At 49.9% G+C, this 25046-nt stretch overlaps 1 protein-coding gene across 3 annotated transcripts in view; it reads left to right on the top strand.

Moving 5' to 3' along the window:
* SBNO2 (strawberry notch homolog 2) overlaps positions 1-25046 on the top strand; it is a 41006-nt gene that overhangs the window by 13560 nt on the left and 2400 nt on the right. For 2 of the 3 annotated variants that reach the window (XM_065745873.1, XM_065745875.1), the window contains 23 exons: positions 5644-5808; positions 10318-10410; positions 11004-11100; positions 11490-11650; positions 12068-12201; positions 12730-12820; positions 14168-14311; positions 14647-14764; positions 14945-15050; positions 15515-15668; positions 16053-16229; positions 16727-16824; positions 19190-19272; positions 20248-20448; positions 20554-20729; positions 20916-21047; positions 21321-21456; positions 22083-22195; positions 23271-23342; positions 23694-23802; positions 24094-24168; positions 24504-24647; positions 24866-24960. In XM_065745873.1, the coding sequence (XP_065601945.1) occupies positions 5644-5808; positions 10318-10410; positions 11004-11100; positions 11490-11650; positions 12068-12201; positions 12730-12820; positions 14168-14311; positions 14647-14764; positions 14945-15050; positions 15515-15668; positions 16053-16229; positions 16727-16824; positions 19190-19272; positions 20248-20448; positions 20554-20729; positions 20916-21047; positions 21321-21456; positions 22083-22195; positions 23271-23342; positions 23694-23802; positions 24094-24168; positions 24504-24647; positions 24866-24960 (2874 nt within the window). Of the gene's footprint in view, positions 1-1185; positions 1556-5643; positions 5809-10317; positions 10411-11003; positions 11101-11489; positions 11651-12067; positions 12202-12729; positions 12821-14167; positions 14312-14646; positions 14765-14944; positions 15051-15514; positions 15669-16052; positions 16230-16726; positions 16825-19189; positions 19273-20247; positions 20449-20553; positions 20730-20915; positions 21048-21320; positions 21457-22082; positions 22196-23270; positions 23343-23693; positions 23803-24093; positions 24169-24503; positions 24648-24865; positions 24961-25046 lie in introns of those variants that run through there. The other variant, XM_065745874.1, reaches the window with a different exon arrangement.

Here is a 25046-nt window from a genome sequence, read left to right as displayed (position 1 = left end):
AGCGAGTCACTAATTAAAACATTTCAGAAATGCTTCAAACATGTCATTAAAGCACCTATCCCAGGCTCTGGCTAATTAAAAACAATCAAATTCAGATAAAAGTAGCTGTGAAAAACCCTCTGCCTTTCTCCACCCCAACAGAAACCAAACACGTTGCTTCCAGTGTGGCTCGTGCAGCCTGGTAACAGTGCTCACAGCTGCAGCATGGGAGCACGGGCTCCTTGCAGACTGAGGGTGCTTTTCTTTCCCTTTCTGCTTATTGAATACAAACCTGGACCAGGTATTTTGCAGGATGGATCCTTGTGATTAAGGGTCACTCAGAGTCGCTGGGCTGCTGCGCGCACAAGGCAGGGTTGCAGCCCTGGGACACAGTTTGTCCTCCTGCAGTGGACTGCTCTGGGAGCAGCACTTCTTCCTCTGATGGCACAAAGCACAGTCACCCCCCAGGCTCTTGCAGGTCTGCCAGAGGTTTTGCTGCCCTCTGCCACTGCCTGCTCCAAGTCTCTGGTGTAGAGAAGTGCCTCCCATATGGGATTTTCCAGCCACGCTGGGCATGAGGCCCCACTGCCCCTGTCAGCTCACACAGGGCAGCCCAGGGGGCTGGAGCCGGGCAGGCTGGAGCCACCTGTGCCAAAGCCAGGCAGAAAATCTCTGTTCATTTTATTTCTGCAGGGACTACTCTGGCAAATTCACTCCTTTGCCCTCTGCCTGCAGTGGGGCAGCCTCCCCTTAAAACCACAACGGCCGAATCCCTTTCAGCTGCCCCTTCCTATGCCTTTTTTGACTTCCTCACCAGAAACGCTGGTTCATTCTGCCATCAAAAAATGATGTTGAGGGAAGCCTTTGGAAAAAGAGAAAGGAGGCAGTGTTCCTGACAAAAAGAACAATGAGCTAGAACAGAAAGGCTGCTGCTTTTTATGTTTAATTGCAGTGTGTGGGGTGGGGCAGGTCTTGGAGACAAAAGAAAGCATGCAGCTCTTAAAAAGTAAGAAGAAAACGAGTCCCGTTGGTTACCTTTTGGCTCTGCTTACATCACTTGAGCCCCCCAGCACTTGGGGGGGGGGGGGCTGGGAGTGAGCCCCAGCCCTGGGCCGGGTCCCCGTGCTCCCCCAGCCGCGCAGCACAGCTTTGTTTACAGCCTATCTGTGGTTGAATTACACCACATACAGTAATTCTCCTCGCACTGCCAGTAATTTCACTGACTTACCAAGCAGGCATCATTTCCTGAAAGTCAGCCCTCGTACTTAGAGGAAGTAAGAGCACTCTCCTTCATGACTAAACACTCTATGCAAATCTCGCCGGGCTCAGGACGGGCGTGCTGCATGGCTGTCCTTTTTTCCTCCATTTTCGCTCCTTTCTTCTGCATGTCCAAAAAAAGCCTCGCTGAGCTCTCCTGCTGCTGCTGTCGCTGTCATGAATGAGGACTTTTCTCCGGTGTACATTGAGAAGTTCACCTCCCTGCCTGCTCTGTGTCCTGCTCTGCCCACAGCAAACTGAATGCTGCTTTAAAATGTCCCAAATGCAGTTCTGGCTGAAGTTCCCATCTCTCTTCAAGGTAACGCTTGGTTTTCATTTGCTTTTCTCTTCCTTGGAGTTGCTGTTGTGTTTGCGAGGGGGCACTTCAGCCTCTCCTCCAGGCTTGGGGTGTCCCTGCTTTGTGCTGCAGCTGGGGGGGCTCGGGGGAGCAGCTCTGAAGGCAGAGTGCTGCGGGCAGCAGACAGCTTTGTGCTGTGCTGACCTGTGTTCCTGCACTCTGCTCCCATTGGTGTGAGCGTGGTTACTGTGATACAGGGGAGGAAGAGGAGCTGTGCACGGATCCAATCTATGCATATGGAGCCGTGATGGCTTTCAGGGGCTTGATTTTTAAACCAGACACTGCGTGCAGGAGCGTGAGGGAAGTGCTTGCAGAGCAGAGCACCGAACCCTTGAGGCTGAGAGTTGATCTCCCTGTTTTCAGAAAGACTTTGGGTTTTGGCAGTGAAAAGATTTCCTTCCAGTGATGGACGGCGTGCGTTGCAGCTATTGGTTTCCTTATTCCATCTTACCTGAAACAGCTCTGGTGTTGTGATTGCTGAGGAAACATCTCTCCCTTGCCTGGCAGCACCTCTGTGTTCATGTATATGCATCTGCCTGTGCACATATGGGTCTTTTCTGAAGTTCCTACAGAGTGCTGTGCCAAAAGGATGTTTGTTTCCTCTGAATCTGGATTGTGAGCAAATAAATCATTTTTATACCGACGTCTTCGTGGCCACGGTTATTTTTAGGACACATGCTGCTGCTGTATTTAGGCTTCACCTGTTCTTTCAGTATTTTTAACAAAGGCTTTGCTTTGGTCGGGGTTGGGAGAAAGAGCTTCATGTCTGTGTTGTTTTCTTACCCTGGTTTTCTGTGGTCTTTCCTGGGAGTTTGTACTCAGCTTTTTCTGTGGTCTTTCCTGGGAGTTTGTACTCAGCTCTGTTCTGGGATGACGGTAGAAGCGTGTGCCAGAGAAGATCACTTTGTGCTCAGTTTCAAAGCCCAGCACGTGAGTGCTATCACTGATTCATCAAGCTGCTCACTAGGGCACCTTCTGATACAGAGATCAGACAGTAATTTCAGTTCCTCTGTCTCCCATCTGGTACTTTGATCTTAATTGAACTTCAGTGTGAAAAAATGCTGCCAAGACCAATGCCCAGCAGCTGTACCTCTGTGTTGGCTGCTCTTAAGCCCTTATAAAACTCTCTGTCGAGTGCTCACCTTGCTGTCAGGGAATCATCCTTTCCCTGTTTTACGATGTGCTTCTGTACGCTCCATCTCTGACACGAGCAGTTCATTCTGAACTGTTTTCACAAGTGCAGATGTTGGAGCCTGCACGTCCGTCCTCCTCTTAACTACTGCAAAATCCTCTGATTTCCAGTGAGAAAAATGCTGAGTTTTAACTGGTCAAAACAGGGACAAACTAATTCCCTCAAAATGCAGTAAACTCCTGTCCTCTGTGGGCTCTTGGACCCCTGTTCTACCCATAACACCCTTTGGTTTTTGGTGCCTCTATCCCAGTTGGTGCTGCTCTGTCTGCTGCTGGGTCAGGGCATGGTGCGTCCTCTGCTTCAGGGCCCAGAGGTTTAGCTAACTGCTCCATATAAACCAGTGGAGTAACAAACCAGAGCGTGGTTTATGATGATACACACTGTAGTTATCAGTATGGCTTTGTATTACATAGTTAGACAGCGTTCTGTGTTTACGTGGTGTGATCTGTTGGGGCTGTGCTGTCAGCTCGTGGGGTGCAGCATGCTGTGAGCGTCTGTGCTCTGTGGAGGAGAGCTCAGCGAGGTAAGGTGGACAGGGGACTTTGTGACTAATGCTTTGTAGTGCTGCGAGAGGATGGACCAACTGAAGTCATTTCCAGAACTCATACCGTTCATTCTCCCTCTGAATTGAAGGCCAATTTCCTCTTCCTTATTTCAGGGAGCAGGAGCCACGAGGCTCACACCAGCAGGCAGCGAGCTGCCTGGGGCTCTGTGCACCCCTTGCTGTTCTTAGCCGGGCACCTTCTGCTTTCAAATCCCTAATGGGCACTGAAGTTAACGGACAAAAAGTAAATCTCACTGTGCCAGCCTGAATCTCACACATACAGTATGTACGGTGCTCTCAGTGAGAGGCTGAAGGTCACTGCAGGAGGCACCTGCAGCTTCAGAGCAGTTGCTGTCTTCTGCAGGGCTGAGCAAGGAGGGGAAGGGGATATGCCCTGTTGGTTATAAGTGCAACTTCTGATAGCAGTTGGGAGGGAGCCTGGCCCAGCTCTTGGCCAGGAGCCCTTAGGAATAATACAGGCAGGCTCAGCTGTTCCTGGTTTTGTCAGGCGGGGCGAAGTGACTTTTAAAATCGTTGGCTGCCTTTCTGCTTTGTAGTACAGAATTGGTCTTTAACTGGAAATGAGCAGTGATTTCTCCTCCTGTCTGACGCTGCGGCTCTCCTGGCAGCCCTGCTGCAGAATCACTGCTCTGATTTTGTTATCTGATGTAGCACAGAGCTTGAGCCAGCTGTGTGCTGGCAGTCCCAATCCCTGGCAAGAGCTGCAGGGCTGATGTGTGTTGGTGGAGCACAGTGGGGGGAGGAAGGACCCGTCCGTCTGTCCACGTGTCCCTCTGGGGTGCAGGCACATCCCCAACAAGGGGCTGTGTGCTCTGGTGTGGTGCTTCGAAGGGCATTGCTCCTCAGTGAGCTGCAGACAAACCTTCCTGCCAGCCTGCAGTGGTATCTCAGAATCACTGAGTCCTAGGATCGCATAGGTTGGATGGGACCTTAAAGATCATCCAGTTCCAACCCTCCTGCCATGGCAGGGTTGCCAGCCTCTAGGTCAGGCTTTGAGTACCTGCAGAGATGTGGCATCCACAACTTCCACAACCATCCAACCAATCTGTTATCTGCTAAATATGAATAGTCCACCCTTCAAATCCATATCTCTCCAATTTAGAAGTAAGGATGTGGTGGGGGGACCATGTCAAAGGCCTTGCACAGGTGCAGGTAGATGGCATCAGGTGCCCTTCCTTTGTCCACCGATGCCATTGTTCTGTTATAGAAGGCCACCAGATGGGTCACACACGTCCTTGCCTTGGTGAACCTGTGCTGGCTTGCTCAAATCACCCCCTCATCCCTCACGTGCCTTAACGTGTCTTCCAGGAGGATCTGTTCTATGCTTTTCACAGACACAGCTGAGGTTCCCCAGGTCTTCCTTCTTCCCTTTCTTGAGTATGTTTCCCATTTCCCAGTCACCAGAGCTTTGCCTGACAGCCATGAGCCAGGGGGAGAGCTGGGGTGGTGCGGTGGGGTGAGGAGGGGTGCGGTGATCTGCACTGGAGTTGCAGATAGGTTTTTGGCTGTCAGTTCTTGTCATTTGGTGTTTGAAGAACCAAATAAGGAATTAGTGATGGGGCACTATGCGATCTGAAGTCCGAATGACTCAAACTGACATCATCATTGGGTCAGCACAAGACAAAAGAAGTGTAAGTTGTCGTGGTACTAGCACCAGACAAGGAGCGAGGGCAGAGCCTGATCCTCATCACGGAAGCACAGTCACTTCTTGTCCAGGTCAAGGCACATCCCAGGAGAAGTGCTGGCAGATTTGCTGCAGTTTACCTGGGTGCAGATCCAGGTGGCAGTGACGCTGCTGACCCTGCTCTGCTTTGTACAGAACCTCCCATCAGGGGCTGTCTTTTTTTCCTAAGCCTCTGGGTACTGCTGTGTTAGGAGCTGCAATTAAACAGCTCTGCCATTGTGGGCTCTAGCTGCTTCTCTGTTGGGTGATTGGAACACTTGAATCTTTCACATGTCAAACTGAAAAGTTTTCACCCCCCCACCTCCCAGAGGCCATTCTAATCAGACCCAGAAGTGCAGCGTCTGATGCCTTGGTGAATACTGTGTGTGCAGATGTGCTCAGTCTGAGTCCTGAACGTTTACCACCACTGCTGCCCAATCAATGCTTCCTACTCAATCAAGAAACCAAGATTTTAAACCAGCTGCTCGGAGCACATCTTTATTGACAAGTTAATTTCTGAGTTTGTGGAGTGCAAGGCAACAAAGTGCTCGGTTAACAGCAGAAAGGGAGAGAGTGGGGAGCTCTCTGGTCCTCTCCCACCTCCTCTAACTGGTCATCTTTCATTTCAGGACTCTTCATACCTCGATGAGCTCTCCAACAATAACTCTCTCTTCTCATCTCCTGCGGATTCCCTCTCTGACATCGTGGATGCAAAGGACTGCTTGCCTGCTGACAGCCTGAACTACGTGCCAACCATATGGGACGTAAACACGTCGCAGCAGAACAAAACAGAGGTACGGGTGCTTCTCTCCCATCCTTCCCATCAGACACTGAGCATCTCAGGCCTCGTCCCGTGGTGTTTGCCCCACAACACAACTCCCTGCAGGGCTGAAGTTGGTGTTGATACAAGGAGATGTGTCCCTGAAACGTTGAGGGTGCGCGGGGTGGCCTGCAACAGGAGCTCAGGAGCATTGAAGAGATGGACTTGAGGAAAAACACTGTGACGTAGATCATTAACTGTCCCCAGCAACATCCACCCTATGTTTATTTTCCATGGCAAATATTTTACTAATGGTGACTAAAACCCAAACTGTTTCGATTTAAGACCAATTGTTTGTGTTTACTTCGTGAGTCCAAATCCCTGCGAGCTTCTACATCTCTGAGTTTTGCTGGGCACATGGTTTCTTGGCAGTCTGAGAGCAACATGCAGTTTCTGTGCATTTTTACCAGCTTTCTGCTGTTTTCCCTCATCTGCTGGGACTGCTTACTCACTGTTGCACAACCTGGTATCAGTCCCTTCTAGCAGCCCCCAGCTGTGGTTGTTGGTGGAACCGATACCATGCACATCTGCTATCCCAGCTGTTGTGGTGAATATCCAGCCCTGCAGCAGGTTCACTTTGTGGATCATTGTCTCACAGAGATGGTAGGGGAGAAAAGTGAACGTGAGTGCTTCAGAATGCAATCTAACACACCCTTTAGTCTCTGTTGCATTTTGAGGTTTAGTTGTGTGTTTAGAGGCTGCGTTTTGCTGTTAGTAATGTGTCAGACTGTATTTCCACGAGGAAGGCTGCCTGTGTGTCACAGCCTGGCAGCAAGAGACTCAGCAGCATTTCTGCTCTAAACTGATACCGGCATGACTCAGTGACTGGTTGGGTGCTGAAGAAGTGTGGGTTGGTGGTGAGGGTCCTGGCCTGAGGTTTGGGAAATCAAAGCTCCTATCTGCCTTAAACTTTGTGAGATCTTAGGTAAGCAATAGCAACACAATTCCTTAAATCAAATGCTTGAGCTCTTGCTGAACCTGGTGGGATTTGATGACCTTTGCAGCATCCTCTTGATCTTCAGTGTGCCTGCAATTGGTGGCAGGGAGTACCCCTGCCTTCCTTCTGTCATAAATGTTCTGAAGACCAGGGGCACACCACGGTGCTGCAGAGGGCTGTGCAGGCAGTCGACATGTGGTCTGGTAGCTTTGGACCAGGTTGATCTTGGAGATGGTCAAGAGGAGGAGGGCTGAGCTTCTTGAACCAAGGAAATGGCCATTGAGTCTCCATCCCATTTCGTGCTGCTCTCCACATCCTCCACGAAGCCCCCCTGGTGCCCCTTGCTGTCCTTCAGAGCACTGTGGTTCAGATAAGGCCCATTAACTCCTTTGAATTCCATTTATGAACGACTTCCTTCTGAAAAGAACCTCTGGCTATTTTAAACATTGTCTTATCTGTGTTTTGTGCTTAGGGAGGTGGTGGTTTGTGTTTTGCTTTTTGCTTATTTTTGCTAAGCCTGACATTTCCTGACAAGATGTAAGTCCATCCCAGTCAGAAGATTTCACTTTCATTTTTCCGTGGAAGGTGCTCACTTGCAGGATGCTGGACAAATGCTTTGCTGGATGGACTGATGATGGGCAGCTGATTTATTACCTTTTCTTAATACTCCTTTGTTTTTTTAAGAGGAGGTGAGCAAATGGTTGGTTGTAAAATCCTGAGGCAGTGCCAAAAGGAGACGTTCCTTACTGTAACGCTCAGTGCAAGCCTGGGGCTTGGCTGACATCTTGCACCAATATACAAGCTGTTTAAGCAATCCTTTCCTCTCTCCTCACATCCTGTCACCATAACATTCCATAAAATAGCAGGAATTTTGGTTTTTGGGTACCCAGAGTTAAACCACAGTGAGGAACCGAGTGTCATTTGGGATACACCGTGCGAACCTGGGCGTGATGCATTTGGATACGATGCATCTGATCAGCTGGAGCTGTGTGGGCAGCTCTTTGCCCAGGGACAGCGAGCAGCCCTGCACCCCTCTGTCAGCACAGCAGTTCAGTTCCTGAGGCAGCATTTCAGTCCCAGATCCAAAGAGCTCCACTGATGGGGGCATCTCCACGATGAGTGGGACACGTGCCAGAAGTGGGTGCCCCTCACAGATCCACGTTAGGTGCAGGTTGTGTCCTCTTTAAATCCAAACCTCCGTGTGTGCAATGCAGGGAGAGCTGCTGCCATAAAGATGTGTCAACATGTTGGCTCCGTGCGTGGTTTTTTAAGTGGGCACAGTGGGAAGAGCTGCTCCACGGTTAAATATTTGCAGGAGTTAGCAGACAAAATACACTTGCTTCATTTGTAATCAAGTTGTGAAATACCTTTTAAAAATAGTCTGTGTCATCCATTGTGCTTTCTCACGAGAACTCAGAGCCCTTTGTAAGAGAGAGGATGCGAAGCACTGTGTCTGGAGGCTCATTGCTGGAACTTTGGTGACACGCCGCTGTGTTTATCTCCATTTCACTCATTTAAAGCACTTCAAAAAAGCAAAGCCCCTCCTCACAGCTCTGAGGAGGTCATCGTTATGCCAAGGGGAGCTGGAGTCAGCCAGGTGTGGCTGCTGCTTCCCCACAGAAGTCACAGCAAGAATGGGGCAAAAGGAGAATGCAGCGACGAAAGAAGTGGAATAAGATCCAGATCTCTGTGCAGTTGTCAGTGGCTTTACTGAATGCGTTTTCCTGCACGGTGCGTGTGCCTCTTATCTTGATGCTTTTAGAGAAATAAGATCAAACCGAGAGTGGAGCAAGAGAAGAGAAAGGAAGGAACTGTCTGAGCTCAGCACGATGTGTCGCCCAGCAGAGCTCCTGTTCCCACCTGGCTTAGTCCCCACAGCACGATCTCAGCACTGCTGGTAGTTCTGAATGCTCTGAAGCACTGGGGGTTCTGTCCCTTCCTTTGAGATACCTGAGGTGAAAAGCTGTGCACCACGGCTGCACCGCTGTGCTTGGATAGTAGGGATTTATGTTTTGAAGATAAGGCATTGCAAAACCAGAGCTCCATTCCCTTCCCCTAGAGCTGCGTGCCCCTCCACTGCAGTGGGATCAGAGCCTTTCTCTTGCCTAAGAAGCAACTTCTGTATTGAGCTCAGATTTGTAGGTGGAGATGTTTCACCTGCTCTCCAGATTTGTTGGCACTGAAAATAGCTCTTCCGTCCAGCTTCCTTCTGGTAATTCTGACTCAGGCTTCCAGTAATGGAGGGTGGTTTTTTCTTTCTTTTTTTTTTCTTTCTTTTTAATGTTAAAAAAAAAAAAAAGGAAATAATAAGATTGTTTATGCTGAAGAACTTCCCATATTTCACTTCTGCCTGTGGAGCAGGGTCTCTAAGTCTGGCGCTCTCGACAGGCTATAGACTTGAAGCAGTGCCACTGTTGGAGCTGCTGATTACTTTGGATGCCACAAGCTGCTGGCTTGACCTTGCTCACTGTCGGGAAATTCCAGCGGGATTTTGTTTGTGCGAGGGCAGACAAAGGTTCTTCTCAGTTGTGCCTCCCAGCTCCCCGGGCACGGCACGGGCCAGGCGGACTCGAGCAGCTGATGCCCGGCCCAGCAGCTGGCACCAGGAGCCTCCAGAGCCTGGCAGATCTCTGGGTGCTCTACGTTCCTGGGCTTGGCTGCTGGCAGTGCTGGTGTCCACGGGTGGGCCTGAGGGGCAGCACAGGGCATGCAGGCACTGGCTATCCAGGGCAGTAGATAGCAGTCCTCAACCTCAGACAGGTCTTAGTCAGTGCTGAGCCATGTTTGCATTCTGATGCGGTTATTTAATTTCCTTGAACTGTGTTTTTAATGCTGAATGCAAGGTTGCAAAATCATTTAGTAAAGGCTTGCCTCAAGGGGTGGTTTGTGAGAGGATCGTAAAATGTCTGAGTTCTGTAATGCTCAGTGCTTTCCCAGGGATGGCTTTGGTTGCAGCTTGGTTCAGCTTTTCCAGTTCTCCCACTTGGCTCTCCTCTCCTGTACCCAGCTTTGTGCTCCCCAGAGCAGTGCCTTTCTCTCTTCTATCAGCAAGCCTGAGCTCTCACTTGGACTCAGTAGTTCAGAGTAAAACCTGTGAACTGTCAGCAAGAATCTGCTGCTGTCTAGGACGTGGTGCTTGGGGATGACCTGTCTTAATACCGTGTGGTCATTACTTGGCAGAAAGACTCCTGCCCCACAGCTGTGCTCATGTTGTGGGAGGACACGTGTCCCTGCTGCTTCCATCATGCGTGGGGATTTACACACTCCTTGCAGGAATGCATTTCCCCGAGTCGGTTATTCCCTGTGTTTGTGTTGATGAAGGCATGTATGGCATTTGCAAGATTTATTAGTTTTCAGGATTACTCCCCAGGGTTTGACGTGGAGAAGCAGAAAGTATTGAAGCCTGTTGGCGCCAGGAGAGCATAAGGTCTAAGTACAGAGCACAAATGCCTTTACAGTTGTGTTTCTGTACTTTAATTTGCTGGAGCTGAGGTTGGAGGGCAGAGGGTTATGGCTGCTTTCTGACCTGCCTCCTTTCTGTTGCAGCTGTTCTCACCCAGCAGATCATTCAGTGGCTTAAACACTTCAGACGACCGCATTCCTGCTGTCCCCAGCACCCCGCTCCTCATAAGCTACCAGGTGAGAACATCTGCTCCAGCAGCATCCGATGTGAAGCTTCATAAGGTCACAACACAGAGAAGAGTGATTTCTGCCACTGTCCCCTCAGGGAGAGTGAGACAGAAAGTCAGCCAGGTCATTACATACACTTCAGTGACTGACTTCAGGTCACTGCCCTTTCTCAGAAGCATCTTGTATTCGCTGTGGTGGAGCCTTGCTCTGCTCCATGCTTTCCTTCCAGCTAAATCAGCTCAGTCAGTAGGGGCTGTTCTTCCTGGAATTGTGTGACTTTGCTTTATGCTGCAGAGTACCCTGCAGAGCTGAGAGCTTGTCTAGGTCCTTTTTTCCTGGTCAGATTAGAGCGCAGTTGGGCACAACTGATGGTAGCCTGGAATTCCCTAGTTCATCATGGACTAGGTGTTGAAAGTAGCTCTTAAAGCACTTGCTAGGCCCCTGGGGTGGCCTTTCGCAGGTGGTTTTCCTTGTGTTGCCATAGTCTGTAAATGAGATGAATTGTGTTTGAAGGTTGTGTTGGGACTAAGTGATAGTTGTCTGGTACAACGTCCATATTACAGTGAGAACATTAACATTTGATCAATGCTGTTTCTTTTCAGTCTCAAGCTCCTGCAGAAGAGGAAGATGAAGGTGATGAGGAAGAAACAGAAGAGTTGGGGCAAACTGAGACCTATGCAGAATATATACCTTCAAAGTGTGAGTGTCATGCGTGGATATGAGAAATGCTCTTAACTCCACTGTGGCCCAACCAAACTGGCTGCTCCTTTATCTTTGTGCAGGAAGGATGTGGCAATTGCCAAAGCATGTTCCAAGCTTGTGACTCTGTAGGATAACTTTACCAATTCTTTGTTGGTGCTACACTAATTTCACAGGACATTTTCTGTTGTCAGCTTTTAGAGTGGGCTTGGCTTGTTCTGGGCAGTCTGAAATGTCAGTGGAGTAAAAGAGAGTGAAGAGCAGGCACTGGGCTTGTCTCTTCTGTAGTTTGAAGCTACAGAGTAGATGAGGAGGTCTGCAGTCCTTCATGAGCTTCATGAGAATGGAGAAGTTGAGGTCTCTCTCTTATGTGTTTGTGTGTCATTTAGCCAAGATTGGGAAGCACCACCCTGACCTGGTGGTTGAAACGAGCACTCTGTCCAGCGTCCCCCCACCCGACATCACCTACAGCCTTTCTCTGCCATGCTCCGTTGCTGACAAAGGGTCACTCTCTGCACTACAGCTGGAAGCAATCATTTATGCCTGCCAGGTATGTGCTTCACCTTCCCCAGCTTGTATCTCTTACACTAGAAATATAAGCAGGTGTTCAGGTGTGTTCTAAAATCACTCATAGTATAGGTGATGAGCCTTCAGAAGTTTAAATGCCTTTTGGAAGAATTATTCAAAGCCAGGGACTTCTGTGGGGTCTACCTCCTAAAAATGTAAGAGCTCTTGACTTTTGTTGTAGGAGAGAGTGCTTAAGAATTCTGGGGCCTGGGGGATTTTTCCATGAACTGCCTTGTGAGCTCAACCATGGTACTCTGCCATTCCTGGCATTGCTTATCTGAGCAGAAAATGCATGTCTGTGAGTTACGTGAAAGGGTTAAGCAGGGCTCTTAGATTACATGAAAACAGCTGGCAGAAGGCAAATCCAGTTTGATTTCCAATTCTGCTCTTGATTTTGCAGCAACATGAAGTTTTATTACCCAATGGGCAGCGAGCTGGCTTCCTCATTGGGGACGGTGCTGGAGTTGGAAAGGGCAGGACAGTTGCGGGCATCATCTTTGAAAACTATCTTAAAGGGAGAAAAAAAGCTCTTTGGTAAGTTGTTTTGGTTTTTTTTTCCCTCTTTTCCCGTAAGACCTCAGAGTTAGTGTGAATCTGGGAGTAAGGAATTCCTTAATGCTGATGTTGGCTTTCTAGTTGACTCATGTTGTGGCCTTGGGTAAGTCTTTTCCACCTCTTTGTGACTGTTTGCTCTCTGTGAAATGGGAATATTTCCCCTGCAGTGGTGATGGAGAATGAATCACTGTGAAACAGCAAATTGTGTACTCCTCGGAGTGCAGTGTGAAGCCTCTTCCTACTCTTCTGAAGTCGGTGGAGGGATATTCATGGACTTCTCAGGTGCAGACTTCAGCCCTTAGAGCATGGGGCTTTACTGCAGAATAGACACAGCTTGTCATAAGTGCCAGACCAGAGTCTGCTGTAGGATCTTACGTTGAGGTGTGTGGGCAGTGGGAAATGGAACAGTTTTATACACCTACGATTGCTTTAGTCAGAGCTATTAATCACTGTGCGTGCCCTGACTGTCTCCTTAGGAGATAACCAGGCCCACGTCTTGCTTTACAGGTTCAGTGTCTCCAATGATCTCAAGTATGATGCTGAGAGAGACCTGAAGGACATTGAAGCCTCCCACATTCCTGTGCATGCTTTGAATAAGGTAGAGGGGAGAAGTAATGCTGTTCTAGAAAATCAACCTACGGAAGCAGTCAGATTGATCTGCCTTGGAGCACAGAGCAGCAGTCACTTCTGCCTCTGCGTGGCTGGCAGCACAGGCAGTAGCAGACAGCGAGCTGCTTGCTGTTTCCTTCTCTCAGCATGCTCTTCCCACTCCGGACTCTTGCTATTTTTATACACTCTGGAGCTGCACTGTGAGCTCAGAGCTGTTTCCTGCCGGGAGCACGTTGTGTCTCCATACAAGTGCAGTGTTGTGCAGGGCTGGAATGCTCTTCCCCATTTCTGAAGAGTCCTACTGAGGGAACAGCCCCTGTCAGATGTGGCTGTGCTGTGCTCTCATGTGCTAGTTTTCCTGACTCTGGTTTCAGGCAGCTTGTTTTCAGAACACGCAAGTTAAGGGAGAGCATATGAACGGCAGAGCAGATCGGTGCCTGCCGTGGGACCCAGCACAGTGCTGTGCACATGGGCATTTCCTCTGAGCTGGGTGAATCAGAGAGGTTTCTAACTTCCTTTCAATCACCAGTGGGTGAGAATGAATTATTTTTCAAAAGAAATGACCAGAAGCTGTGTAGTGGTTGTTCATGGAGCTCTTCTCAGCCCGTGTTTCAGTCTCTGGTTCAGGCCTGTTTGCCATGCTGCTGGCCAGCCTGCTGAAGCCCTCTCCTCTGGTTTTTAACAGCACTGAACAAACAGCTCTTACAAAGTCTATGGAAACCACATGTGTTCAACACCTCTGAATGCAGTCCATTAGGAGACTGAAAGAGATATTTGTTTTCAGATGAAAAGGCTTTAAATACCACGCTCTTCAGATGAGGATGTGTTTTGTTTTGTTTTCCTTTGTGTGTTTTATTTTGTTATAGGTGGGATCCATGAGAGTAAGGCAGTGATCTCACTTGGCCAAAGAGAAATTTGTTTTCTGGAAGTAATTAAAATAGATAGGAGGGATTAAAAATAATTGAACATTCCAAACCCTTGCTTAAAAAAAAGGAAGCAAATTCAGTTGGCCAGAAAATTGAAGGCCTCGTGTGGTCTCCACATTTCTCTACATGCATCCAGATGTGCTGACACATTGGCAGGAGAACTTAGCCAGGCATTTAAAATCCCTGTCATCACCATATCTCAGCGCCAGGGAGAAGTGCTAAAGATGTCAGCTGCTAGTGGTCTTTTGTCTGTTCTGCTGTCATCCTGGGTTTTGTTCTTGAAGGCAGGAGCAGGGGTCCTCCTCAGCCACAGCAGAATCTGTGGTGTGGGCTGTGGGCTGAGGACAGGCGTAGTGCACTGTGGATGAGTGTCATGAGCCCCTCTGCTCTTTTTCTTTCTCTTTCTGCAGATTAGATATGGAGACACAGCTACCTCAGAAGGAGTCCTCTTTGCCACTTACTCTGCTCTGATTGGTGAAAGCCAGGCAGGAGGGCAGCATAGGACACGCTTAAAACAAATTTTGGATTGGTGCAGGGAAAATTTTGATGGAGTTGTATCCTTTAAAAAAAAAACAGAGGAAAGTTGGGACTGTGCTTTGCCAGGGAAAGGAGAGCCTGGGGCCAGCTGAGATCACGGGGAGCAACTGTGTGGGGCAGGCAGCCTGGGGCCTGTATTTACAAACATCCTCTCCCCCCACCCCGGGCCCTTCTGTCCTCCTCCACAGTGCAGAATAATTGAAAGAGGGGGGGGAGAGCACAGCTGGGAGTGACCTTTTCAGCATTCATGCTAGGTCTGGCTGTTCAGTAGGCTGGAGGAGGCTGGGCTGTATGTTCTGCCATCCTCCTAATGAAGAGATATCCTTTCTCCTTAACCCACATTCACTTTCAGATTGTATTTGATGAATGCCACAAAGCCAAAAATGCCAGCTCTACTAAAATGGGCAAAGCAGTGTTGGACCTTCAGAACAAACTGCCTCAAGCAAGGGTTGTTTACGCCAGTGCCACAGGTGAGCTTATGTCAGCATGGAGAGGCACAGTGTGAGCAGATGCCAGGGCAATACTTGGAAAGGTCCCTGGGTGTGGTAAGACATGATGGCAATCAGTGTCCTCCTGGGTGTTCACTTAGCTAGATTCAGTGCTATTTACAACTGCTGTGGTTTTGCTGACAGTGAATTCTGTTCCAACAGGTGCCTCTGAGCCAAAAAACATGATCTATATGAGCCGCCTGGGAATCTGGGGGGAGGGCACCCCATTCCGAGCATTTGATGAGTTCCTGCATGCAATTGAAAAGAGGTAAGTCACACCCAGCATCCCTCTTCATCTGGCATACCTTTTGTGGCAGCCTTTGTTTGTCCCTGGAAGAGAAGTGCTGGCCAGAGACCCAGTCAATATCTTCTTGGGGAATTCCTGTTTGCTCATGAAAACAAACAAGTCTCATGGCTGAGCACTTTGTACCTGCACAGTGCCAGCCTTTAAAGAGCAGAAGAGATAGCCAGGATGAGATAGCCAGGATGTTTTCAGAGGAGGTGCAGAGACCATGGGGTCAGTGGGGCCCTTACAAGCTCGACACTGTCCTCTTATTTTCTAGAGAAAGTTGAATGGAAGGACAGCTGCAGGAGTTGTTTTCCCTTTAGGAAATGGTTGCAATGCATGTTTGAGGACAGCTTGAGCCATGGGGAGGATTTGTTCTACAGAAGCACTCACCCATGTTCCCCTGTGGAATAGGAAGGGGTCTCACAACTGTCTCCCTCTTGCAGGGGAGTTGGTGCAATGGAGATCGTGGCAATGGACATGAAGGTCAGCGGAATGTACATCGCCAGGCAGCTCAGTTTCACTGGAGTGACCTTCAGGATCGAGGAGATCCCACTGGATCAGCAGTACAAGATTGTCTATGACAAAGCAGCAAAGTTGGTGAGCTGGTCCCACTGCAGTGGGGAAACCAGTGTATAATTGTGACTGGGGCATTGTCACTTGTGTGGGAGGGACTGGATAGGGCCATGACCCCAAACTTTGGGGCTTTTTAATGAGAAAAAAGGGTGCACGCCCTCAGCTTTCATAAAATAAAGAAGTCTTGTGCTTTTTTGCTTCCATTTACACGTTCTGTGCTTGCAAACCAGAGCCTGCAGCATCATGCTAATGCAGAGAGAATGAGCAGGCTGTCCACTCAGCCTAACACAGCAGCATCGACACTGAAGTTAAATCAGATTATCAAACCCCAGACTGTTCTATTAGTTGCATGTACAGCAGTAATGAGAAACAAGATATTAACTCAGCCTTTCTCGGTACTGTCTGCAGTGGGCAGAGGCCTTGATGGTGTTCCAGCAGGCAGCTGACCTGATCGGCTTGGAGTCTCGGAAGTCCCTGTGGGGTCAGTTCTGGTCAGCTCACCAACGCTTCTTCAAGTATCTGTGCATTGCTGCTAAAGTCCGGCGCCTCGTTGAGCTTGCCAAGGAGGAGCTGGCAAAGGACAAGGTGTGGTATTGGAGGTTGGCTGCGTGGGCAGCAGCTATCAGTCTTAGATTCCAAGGGAGATTTTGTTGTCTGTAACCAAAGGGAGTTGATTGTTTCTGGGAGCATTTGCAGTTAATTATACAGGGGAGTTAATTTTTCTTCTGAGGCTGTTTGCTTCTGGTGAACGTGGGCACGCCGATTTGAAAGAGCATTTTGGGCCACGTTCAAGCTAGAAGTGGTTCCAGGTGTTTCACCTTTAACACAGCCCTTTCCTTACATTCATCAGGATGTGATTTAGACAGAAACTACTTAGCAAATCCAGCTTCTGAAAGCAAGTCATCCCCTCAGTGGTGTGCAGAGGGATTTGAAAGATGGTTCTTGATCAGCAACCCTGCTCCAGCCCAACGTCCTTTGGACAGGGCCAAAGGAGGATGTGCCTGGGACCATGAGATGCAATCTGTTGAGCCTATAGGTGTTTGCTCTGATGCCAGCTGTGCCATGTTTGTATTTCCCTGCAGTGCATCGTCATCGGCCTGCAGTCCACTGGGGAGGCTCGCACCCGAGAAGTCCTGGATGAGAATGATGGGCATCTCAATTGTTTTGTTTCTGCTGCAGAGTGAGTTAAAACTCCTTGCTTTTCTTTCTCTGGAGGGGATGCATGGGAGGCTGGAGGCATGTGAGGGAAAGCCTTGCCCTGGGGCCACTTAGAACCTGCACTTCTACAAATTCAGTTTCATAAAGGCCTCACCTTATATGAGCTGTAAATGGAGAGGACACTTTGTTGTGTTCTTGAGGTGCTGTTTCTTTAGTGTGACTTTGAGCTAGGTCCTGGATTTCTGAGGTCTCCTGTGGACCAAACTTTCATGAATAGCCTGATCTGTCTGTACACAGAAAAGAACCAGCAGGTGTAGGAAGGCCAGAAATGTGAGCTCAGGTCTGGTTTGTGTGTATCTGACCAGGAAAACAGTGCTGTTGACACTGAAGAAGAAAGTGAGGGAATCTCATGTCGCAGCAGGGGCTGGGATGGTAACACAAGGCAGCATTGCTGGAGGAAGCAGAGACTCTAGGAGTTTAGGTTCTGTGGTGCTGGCCTTTGGGCTGAGCTGCAAGACAGGAGAGGTGGTAGGGTTCCCTGAGGAAACTGAGGGGAAGCTGCTGAGGAGAGCTGGGACTCCAGCACCAGGACTCATGCTGTCCTTCTGGCAGAGATTGAGGCATGCTTCTCCTCATTTTGGCACCTCTCACGTTGCCAGCCTGTCCCCTGGCTGCTCCTGTACAATGAGGTGATGGATTGAGCTGTGTGTTCTGCAGGCAGCAGAGCTGTTACTGTTGTCTTTTGAAATGGGTTTTACTGCTGGTGAAAGCAATGAGTGACACCGTGGTCAGTGCACATCCAGTTCAGCCTGAGCTCTCTCCCTGTCTATGGGAGGTTCTTTGTTAGCCCGTGTCAGTCTCTGCTGTCTCCAGTCCACAAGTACAGCTTGGTGACAGCGTGCAAGGCAAATCTATCAACTGCTTGAATCAATTTGATCTCTTGAACTGATTTCTGCATCTCCGACTTCAAAGGAACTCAGTGAGAGGACCATGTGGTCCCTTTGAGCCTCTGCTTTCTGGAGAGGAAAGCTCTGTTACTGATCACACGCACTGCTCGGCTCTGTCCCTGCTTTCAGGGCAGGAGCAGTTGGCTCAGCAGCATTGCTCAGATAACTGGATGTCCTCTGGCATCCGCAGAGTGTCTAATTGCAGCGTCCTGGTTTTATAGCACTTCAGGGGATTTCTGGAGGGGAGTGTGCTGGGAAGAAGCAGTTGCTTAAAAGATGCCGAGAAACAGAGTTAAAAGTGAGCTGATTGCTCAGTGAGCGAATACCAGCCCAGCCCTTTGTTCACAGGGAAGGCGGGGGAGAAAAATGAGCAAGGTCAGTGGCAGAGAGGCTCCAGACCTGAGAGCATTGTGTGCCACGGCTCACGCCAGCACACGAGGCAGAAGGGCCGTGCCTGGTGCCGTGTCACCACAGTCCCTCAGCTGCCAGCCCAGAGCTCTGCCCCTTCAGGGAGTGGAGCTGTGTCCTTCCACCCCTCACACCGAGGGTCTTACAGCCCCTTCCCAGTTCCCAACACACCCTCCTTCTCCCACAGGTGAGTTGTCATGTCCACACCTCTCAGCTTTTGCTTTCAACATATTTTTTTTTCTTCTTTTTTTTTCTTTTTCAACCGGAGCTCATTCAGCACTGCCTTCTCATTGCACTGGGGGTCCATCCCTGTCCAACGTGATCAGCATTTTAAGCATTTGCTTTTTGTTTGCAGAGCAGACCACAGAAACGTTTAATTCTCACATCTTCTGGTTGCCCCATTCACCTGAAACCACCACTTTTCCCACGTTTTGTCACCTTTCTCTATGCTGTGGGCAGAGCAGACCCATGTCCAGTTAACCAGAGGACGTGGTGGAGCACATCTGTTGGACAGCCCGACAGTGGTCTCTGCTGTCAGAGCAAAGAGAGGGACTGGGACCGACTGCATTTTTCACTAGTGATGTAACAGCTTCCCAGGCTCCTGTTTTCTGTTTCAAACTCCCTCCTAGTTGCTGTATAAAGGTCTCAGAGCTTTGGCATGCCACATGGCAGCACAGAACCCAGGCTCTGCTCTGCTTTTGGCGCAGCATCTCCCAGGAGTGGCCCCTCTCCAGCAGGATGGCTGCAGTGGAGCATTCCCAGCACTGAGTGCACAGCTTGTCCCACAGCTGGGGATCTGCTGGTGCGAACCACGTTCCCATGGTTGACTTGTGTGTCTCCTGCAGAGCCCTTCGGTGCAATGTGCTTGGTCTGGAGAGCCACGCCATAGCAGTGGCTGGCTGACCACATGCTGTAGTTGTGGTGCTGGATTTACCCCTTACATGAAATGTGCTGCTGTCTCAGATACACATTGCTACGTGATGACCAGCGATGTTCCTGGTGGCTAGAATAAATTTTGCATCTTACTTTCAGAGGCGTCTTTCTATCACTAATTCAGAAGCACTTTCCTTCAACCAAAAGAAAGAGAGAAAAAGGAACTGGCATTAAAAGAAAACGTAAGAGCACACTCCACTGCCCAGCATTTGACCTCCTGCCTTGCTGCTTCACCCCAGCCACTCAGCTTTTTCTTTTCCTTTTTCCCCTTTCCCTACTTCATGCATTCGCTGCTCTGCCCTGGTTTCAGTTTGCCCTCCTGCACATCTCCTGTCACCGTCTCTCTTCTGGAGGACGAGAACCCTGTAGGTCACCACCCCCCTCCTCCCCTAACCCACTCCCTGCCACCAGCGTAGGGCCGAGCCTCCACCACTTGCCCAGCAGCTGCTCCCCTTCCCATGGCTGCTTCCTTCCCTGGGCTGGTGGGCAGGCAGTGCAGCAGTCCTGGCTGCACGTTTCCCTCTTGCAGCAAGGGGCTTCTCCACTGCCCCTTGTACGTAGCACAGCAGGTGATTTCCTGGGGGAAAAATGACTTCCCTGCCAATGCATTGGCTGTAGCTGCAGGTGAGAGCAGTTTGGGAATTTCTCCTCCAGTGGGATGGGAGGAAGGGTGGACAGCAGCACAGGCAGATTGTGGAGGTTTCCTGGTGGGTTGCTGTCGCAGAGCAGCCTGCGCAGGCTGGCAGGGGCATGTCTCACAGTGCTTGGAAGTAAGCAGTGTCCCATCTGTAAACACCAAACACTGTCACCTTCCTGCTGCTTGCTCATTCCTCTGGAGGCAGCCAGACCTGCGGGCTCCTTCCCCTGAGGAGTTAGCACTGCTTAGCACCAGATGTGTTATCCTGACGTGTGCGATCAGCTGCAGCCCTGGTACGAATTGCCTTGTTCTTCCTTTCTCTCTCTTCCTTTCTCTTTCCCCCTCTCTCCCTCTGTTCCCAGCTGCCCTGCCCAGCCCAGGAGGCTTTATCTCTCTGAGATCAGCCTTTCACTGGGGGCAGGCTGGGCTGTTTTGTGATCTCTCCTCTTTCTGAGCTGGCACTTGCTGTTTTTGCACAAGGCTGGGGCCTCTCCCTCACCCTGCTCACTCTCCCTTGCAGGTAAGCAGAGGGGCCGCTGCGCCAAGGCTCTGAAGGGCATGTGTGACCCCGTGGGGGTGATCAAGATCAGTGATGACAGCAGCACTGACTCCGACATGGGGCTCGACAGCGACTTCAACTCCTCCCCAGAGTCCGTGCTTGAGAGCGACGATGTCATCTTCATTGAGCACGCTTTCAATGGCTTTGTGGCTGAGAACAGAAGTGAGCAGGGCAGCAGCACGGGGTTGGCTCCCTTCTCGCTGGTGGGAGCTCCTTCTCTGGTCTGCAATTTCCAGGTGGCTCTAAACTTCTGCATTTCATTTGCAGGTAATTTTCACATGCTGCCTTCTCATAAAGAGATGCATGGCCTGAGAGAACTGGAGCACGTGGAAAAGATGAAGCAGGACCTACTAGCAAAAGTAAAAGCACTGGGCAAAGAGCTACCTCTCAATACCTTGGATGAACTGATCAATCACTTTGGGGGACCGGAGCACGTGGCTGAGGTACTCCTTCACAATCGAGTATATTTGGGTGGCAGGAAAAGGAGCCAGCAGAGGGAGCTGCTGCTGGAAAAGAGCTTTCTTTCCTTCCTGGCTGTCTGCACACCCTGTGGTGGGTTGACCTCCTAAACACTCCTTACTTGTGGCCTGTGCAGGTCTCTGATAACAGCCCCTCTCTTTTCTGTGCAGATGACTGGGAGGAAGGGCCGGGTGGTTTGCAGGCCGGATGGCTCTGTCATGTTTGAGTCTCGTGCAGAGCAAGGCCTCTCTATCGACCACGTCAACCTGAAGGAGAAGGAGCGTTTTATGAGTGGGGAAAAGGTGAGTTAGGTCTGAGCCAAGGAAACCTTCAAACCTCTGCATGGAATGAGTGCACAGAGAGGCATGGGAAAGGGAAGGTGTCTGCATGCTTTCGCCTTACCAGCCTTAGATCAGCAAAGCTCTGCGCCTTCTGCCTGCCTGTGCCTGTCCTGCTGGCGGGTGACAAGGAGGCCTACAGGCTGCCATTGCCCTTTGGGCTGTTTCCTATAACAGTTTTGCAAATACACAGGGACCTCACTCCCCTTTCTCATACGTTCTCTCTCTCTCTCTCAGCTTGTAGCAATAATCTCTGAGGCCTCCAGCTCAGGGATCTCTCTCCAAGCAGACAGACGGGTGAAAAACCAGAAGCGCCGGGTCCACATGACGCTGGAGCTGCCCTGGAGTGCAGACCGTGCCATCCAGCAGTTCGGTGAGGGCTGAGGGTCCTTAGTCACTGTCCCCTTCCCCTGAGCATGGTGCAGATGGTGAAGTCTCAGGCAGCCCTGAAAAGGAAAGGTGTGTGTGGCCTCCCGAGCCAGGCACCTGCAGCTTCCTGTGTGATGTCACCTTTCAGAGCACGGTGCTCCTCTGCTTTACTTCAGGTGGTAATCCAGACACAAAGCAGTCGTGTCTGACTGAACCCGTGGGGAAGGTTTGGAAGTGGTTTGAAGCATGGAAAGGGAGAAGCCTTCCTCTCTGTACATAGGAGCAGAAGGCATCCCCATGAAACATGCCTGAAGGTTTCTGTTCCATCCCTTAGAGGCTCTGTAAGATGAGAAGAGCAAATTCCTCAATTTGTGAGCACAAAAGAATTAGTGCACTTTATAGCTCAAATCCGGAGCATGAGGGCTGTAAACTCAGCCCTGACAAGGTCTCAGCAGCAGCACAGCAATGAATGCAGCTATACCTCTGTCCTTTTCCCCCAAAGGAAAGACCTGATTTGAAGCCAGCATGACGTGGAAAGTTGTTTTGCCTCTCACCTTCTGCTCAGTTTCTCTTTGTGACCAAATGAGCCATACCAACCTCTCCTTTCCCTCTCTTCTTGTGTCCCTGTAGGTCGAACACACCGATCGAACCAGGTTTCTGCTCCAGAGTATGTCTTCCTTATTTCTGAGCTAGCTGGAGAGAGGAGGTTTGCTTCCATTGTGGCAAAACGTCTGGAAAGCCTAGTAAGTGCCCTGCAGCAGATAAATTAATGTGCAAATCCAGTTCTTTCTGAATGGTTTCTGTTTCAGAATTATTACTGGCATGGCCACTGTAAGTGATAGGAGGGGTTACATCACCCTGTCTTGAAGACATTGCAGTTGGGGAATGCAGAAGGGCTATAGCATCCTAAGATTTGGGAAAGGAAGCGAAGAATAACTGAGGCAACAGGAGGATACCGGGGGAAGCAAAATTCCAGATGCTGGAATTCCCCCATACTATTACAGGAGTGCACACCCTCCTATTTCCAGAAAGCCAATGAAATAACATGTGGAATAATTAATTAGTCTCCGTTTCATTTTAATTCCCTTCCGATAAATCCCCAAATACTTTGGTTAAATCCCAGGATGCCACAGAGTCACTGCCTGCCCACAGCATGTTCAGTATCAGACCTCTTCTGATACTGGCTGGCCTTGGTGTCCTGGTTTCAGCTGGGACAGAGGAGTGGGTTGGTTTTTTCATGCTGTCTATGATGCTGTGTTTTGGCTTTGGGAGAAATGCAGTGTTGATAACACACTGATGTTTTAGCTGTTGCTGAAGAGCCCAAGGACATTTCAGCTTGTCATACAGTCCTACCAGCGAGGGGAACAGGGGTGGGGGGAGACAGACCCAGGGCAGCTGACCAGAACTCACAAAGGGATATCTCATAGCATGTGACATCATGTCAAAAAGCTTTAAAAAGCTGTAGGGAGTTGTCCAGGGGGGGCAGCTGCTGCTCAGGGACAGGCTGGGCATTGGTCAGCAGATGGTGAGCAATTGCATTGTGCTTCATTTGTTTTGTAAGCATATTATTATCATTACCGTTATTATTCTCCTTTTCCTTTTCTGTCTTAGTTAATAGTTTTTATCTCAGTCCACGATTTCTACTTTATTGTTTTTTTCCCAGTTCATTCCAGCAGCCTGCTGGGAGGGTGGGAGTGAGCAAATGGCACTGTGGTGCTGAGCAACTGCCCAATTAAACCACAACAACATTTGTCAGTCCTTCTCAGGTGTTTTGTATCAGCTAAAAGCAAGAACGTTTTGCTTGGTCTGTCTTCCTAGGGTGCCTTAACTCATGGAGACCGAAGGGCCACTGAATCCCGAGACCTCAGCAAGTACAACTTTGAGAATAAGGTAACTTGCAGCTGTTCTCATGGTAGCTCAGCCAAGGAGGGGTCAAAGCAGTAAGCTTCAAGAAGAGCCAGGGACAGGCAGATCATTGCTGGCATCTACAGGCAGGATCTGGCCTAGCAGCATCAGCACCCCAAATGTGGCATCCAGAACTCAGCTGTTCCTCCGGGGAGCAGCCCCTGTCCCCAGGGGAGCTAGTGTCATCACCAGATGAGGGTGTGCAGGGTCCTGTGCTCTGGTTCCTGGGGACAGGGTATGCCCCCGACCCACAGTATCCCTCAGCATAGCCCTCTCTCAGTGGGGTTTCTCTGCAAGTCATTTCCTCCCATGCATTACTCTTGTCTCCTTTCACAGTATGGGGCTAAAGCACTAGACAGAGTTCTCTCCACTATCCTCAACTACACGGAGAACAGAGTTCCTGTGCCCAAGAGCTATGACAGAGGAGAGGCTGCATTTTTCCAGGGTAAGAACATAATCAGTTCCAGGGTTCCTGCTGCATCTTTCTGGCCAGGTTGATCTCAAGGTTAAGATGTCTGAAGAAAGCAAGGAGCAGCTGGGAGCAGAAGCTCAGAGGGAGCACTACCACTGACATAATGGCTCAGTGGTCGTGCAGATGCACGTCACCCTGCCAAGCAAAGGGGAAAATGGGTGTGGGGCATTTTAACTGTGAAACAGTGGGTACCGATGAAGGGGAAGTATTACTTTTAGGGTGGGGCTGGCCCTAAAATACTCAAGCTGCTTTCTCTTTTTCAAGAAATGAAGCAAGGTCTTATCTCTGTGGGGATCTGCTGCAGTCATCTGAAGTATGGCACTGTCTCAGTAGAAAAAGGTATGTGTATTTTCTCTGCCCAGTGTAAGGGAGAAGAGGCACTGTTGTGGCCTTCCCACCCCATCTGCACCAGAAAACAGCTTCAAGGAGCTTGCTGTGCAGCCAAGGCAGAACGTGGCACTGCTGCTGTGAGGGCAGAGTCCTGTGGGGATTACTCCACACTGCAGATCCCATTTCCCTGCAGCAGCCTGGCAGCTGATAGCCCTTGAGCTGCTCTCTTGCACATTACTGTCGTGCTGCTGTCAGGAAGGGTGGGGATTTGCTTGCTGGGTGTCTTTGGGAATGTGCTGGTCAGCCAGCTACTCACTTTTCCCTGCCATGCTGTGCTTTTGCAGACTGCTCCATCACCAAGTTCCTCAATCGGATCCTGGGCCTGGAGGTGGACAAGCAGAACATGCTGTTCCAGTATTTCTCTGATACCTTTGACTATCTGATCGAAAAGGACAAGAAGGAGGGCAAATATGACATGGGCATCCTAGGTAAGGAGGAAGAAGGGTGATCAGACCTCTTCATGCTGCACCCCTGTGGTTTCCTGCTCCTCCCTGTGCTGACCACTGTCCCCGTGGCCTTCTCAGGTGCTGGAAAGTCCCAGCCCCACATAGCACAGATCCTGAGACTCCTATGCAGGCAGAGGAGGTGGCACAGGGAGATGGATCTTACACCTGGGGATGTGTTTTGGCCTTTCTTTGTGCTACAGATTTGGCTCCAGGAATTGATGAGATCTATGAGGAAAGCAAGGAGGTCTTCCTGACCCCTGGACACCCACAGGATGGGCAGGTCGTGTTTTATAAGGTAGGCAGCCTGCACAGCTATCTCTGCACTCCACTCTTCTCCATTGCTTCTCATGCAGGAGCTGTGAACTGCAGGATCCCTCCCCC

Source organism: Cyrtonyx montezumae, unplaced genomic scaffold (assembly GCF_038088225.1).
Source record: "Cyrtonyx montezumae isolate F1298 unplaced genomic scaffold, pur_monq_1.0 scaffold_39, whole genome shotgun sequence".
In the NCBI taxonomy this organism is placed as follows: Eukaryota; Metazoa; Chordata; class Aves; order Galliformes; family Odontophoridae; genus Cyrtonyx; species Cyrtonyx montezumae.
This window is presented reverse-complemented; position numbering and strand designations above follow the sequence as displayed.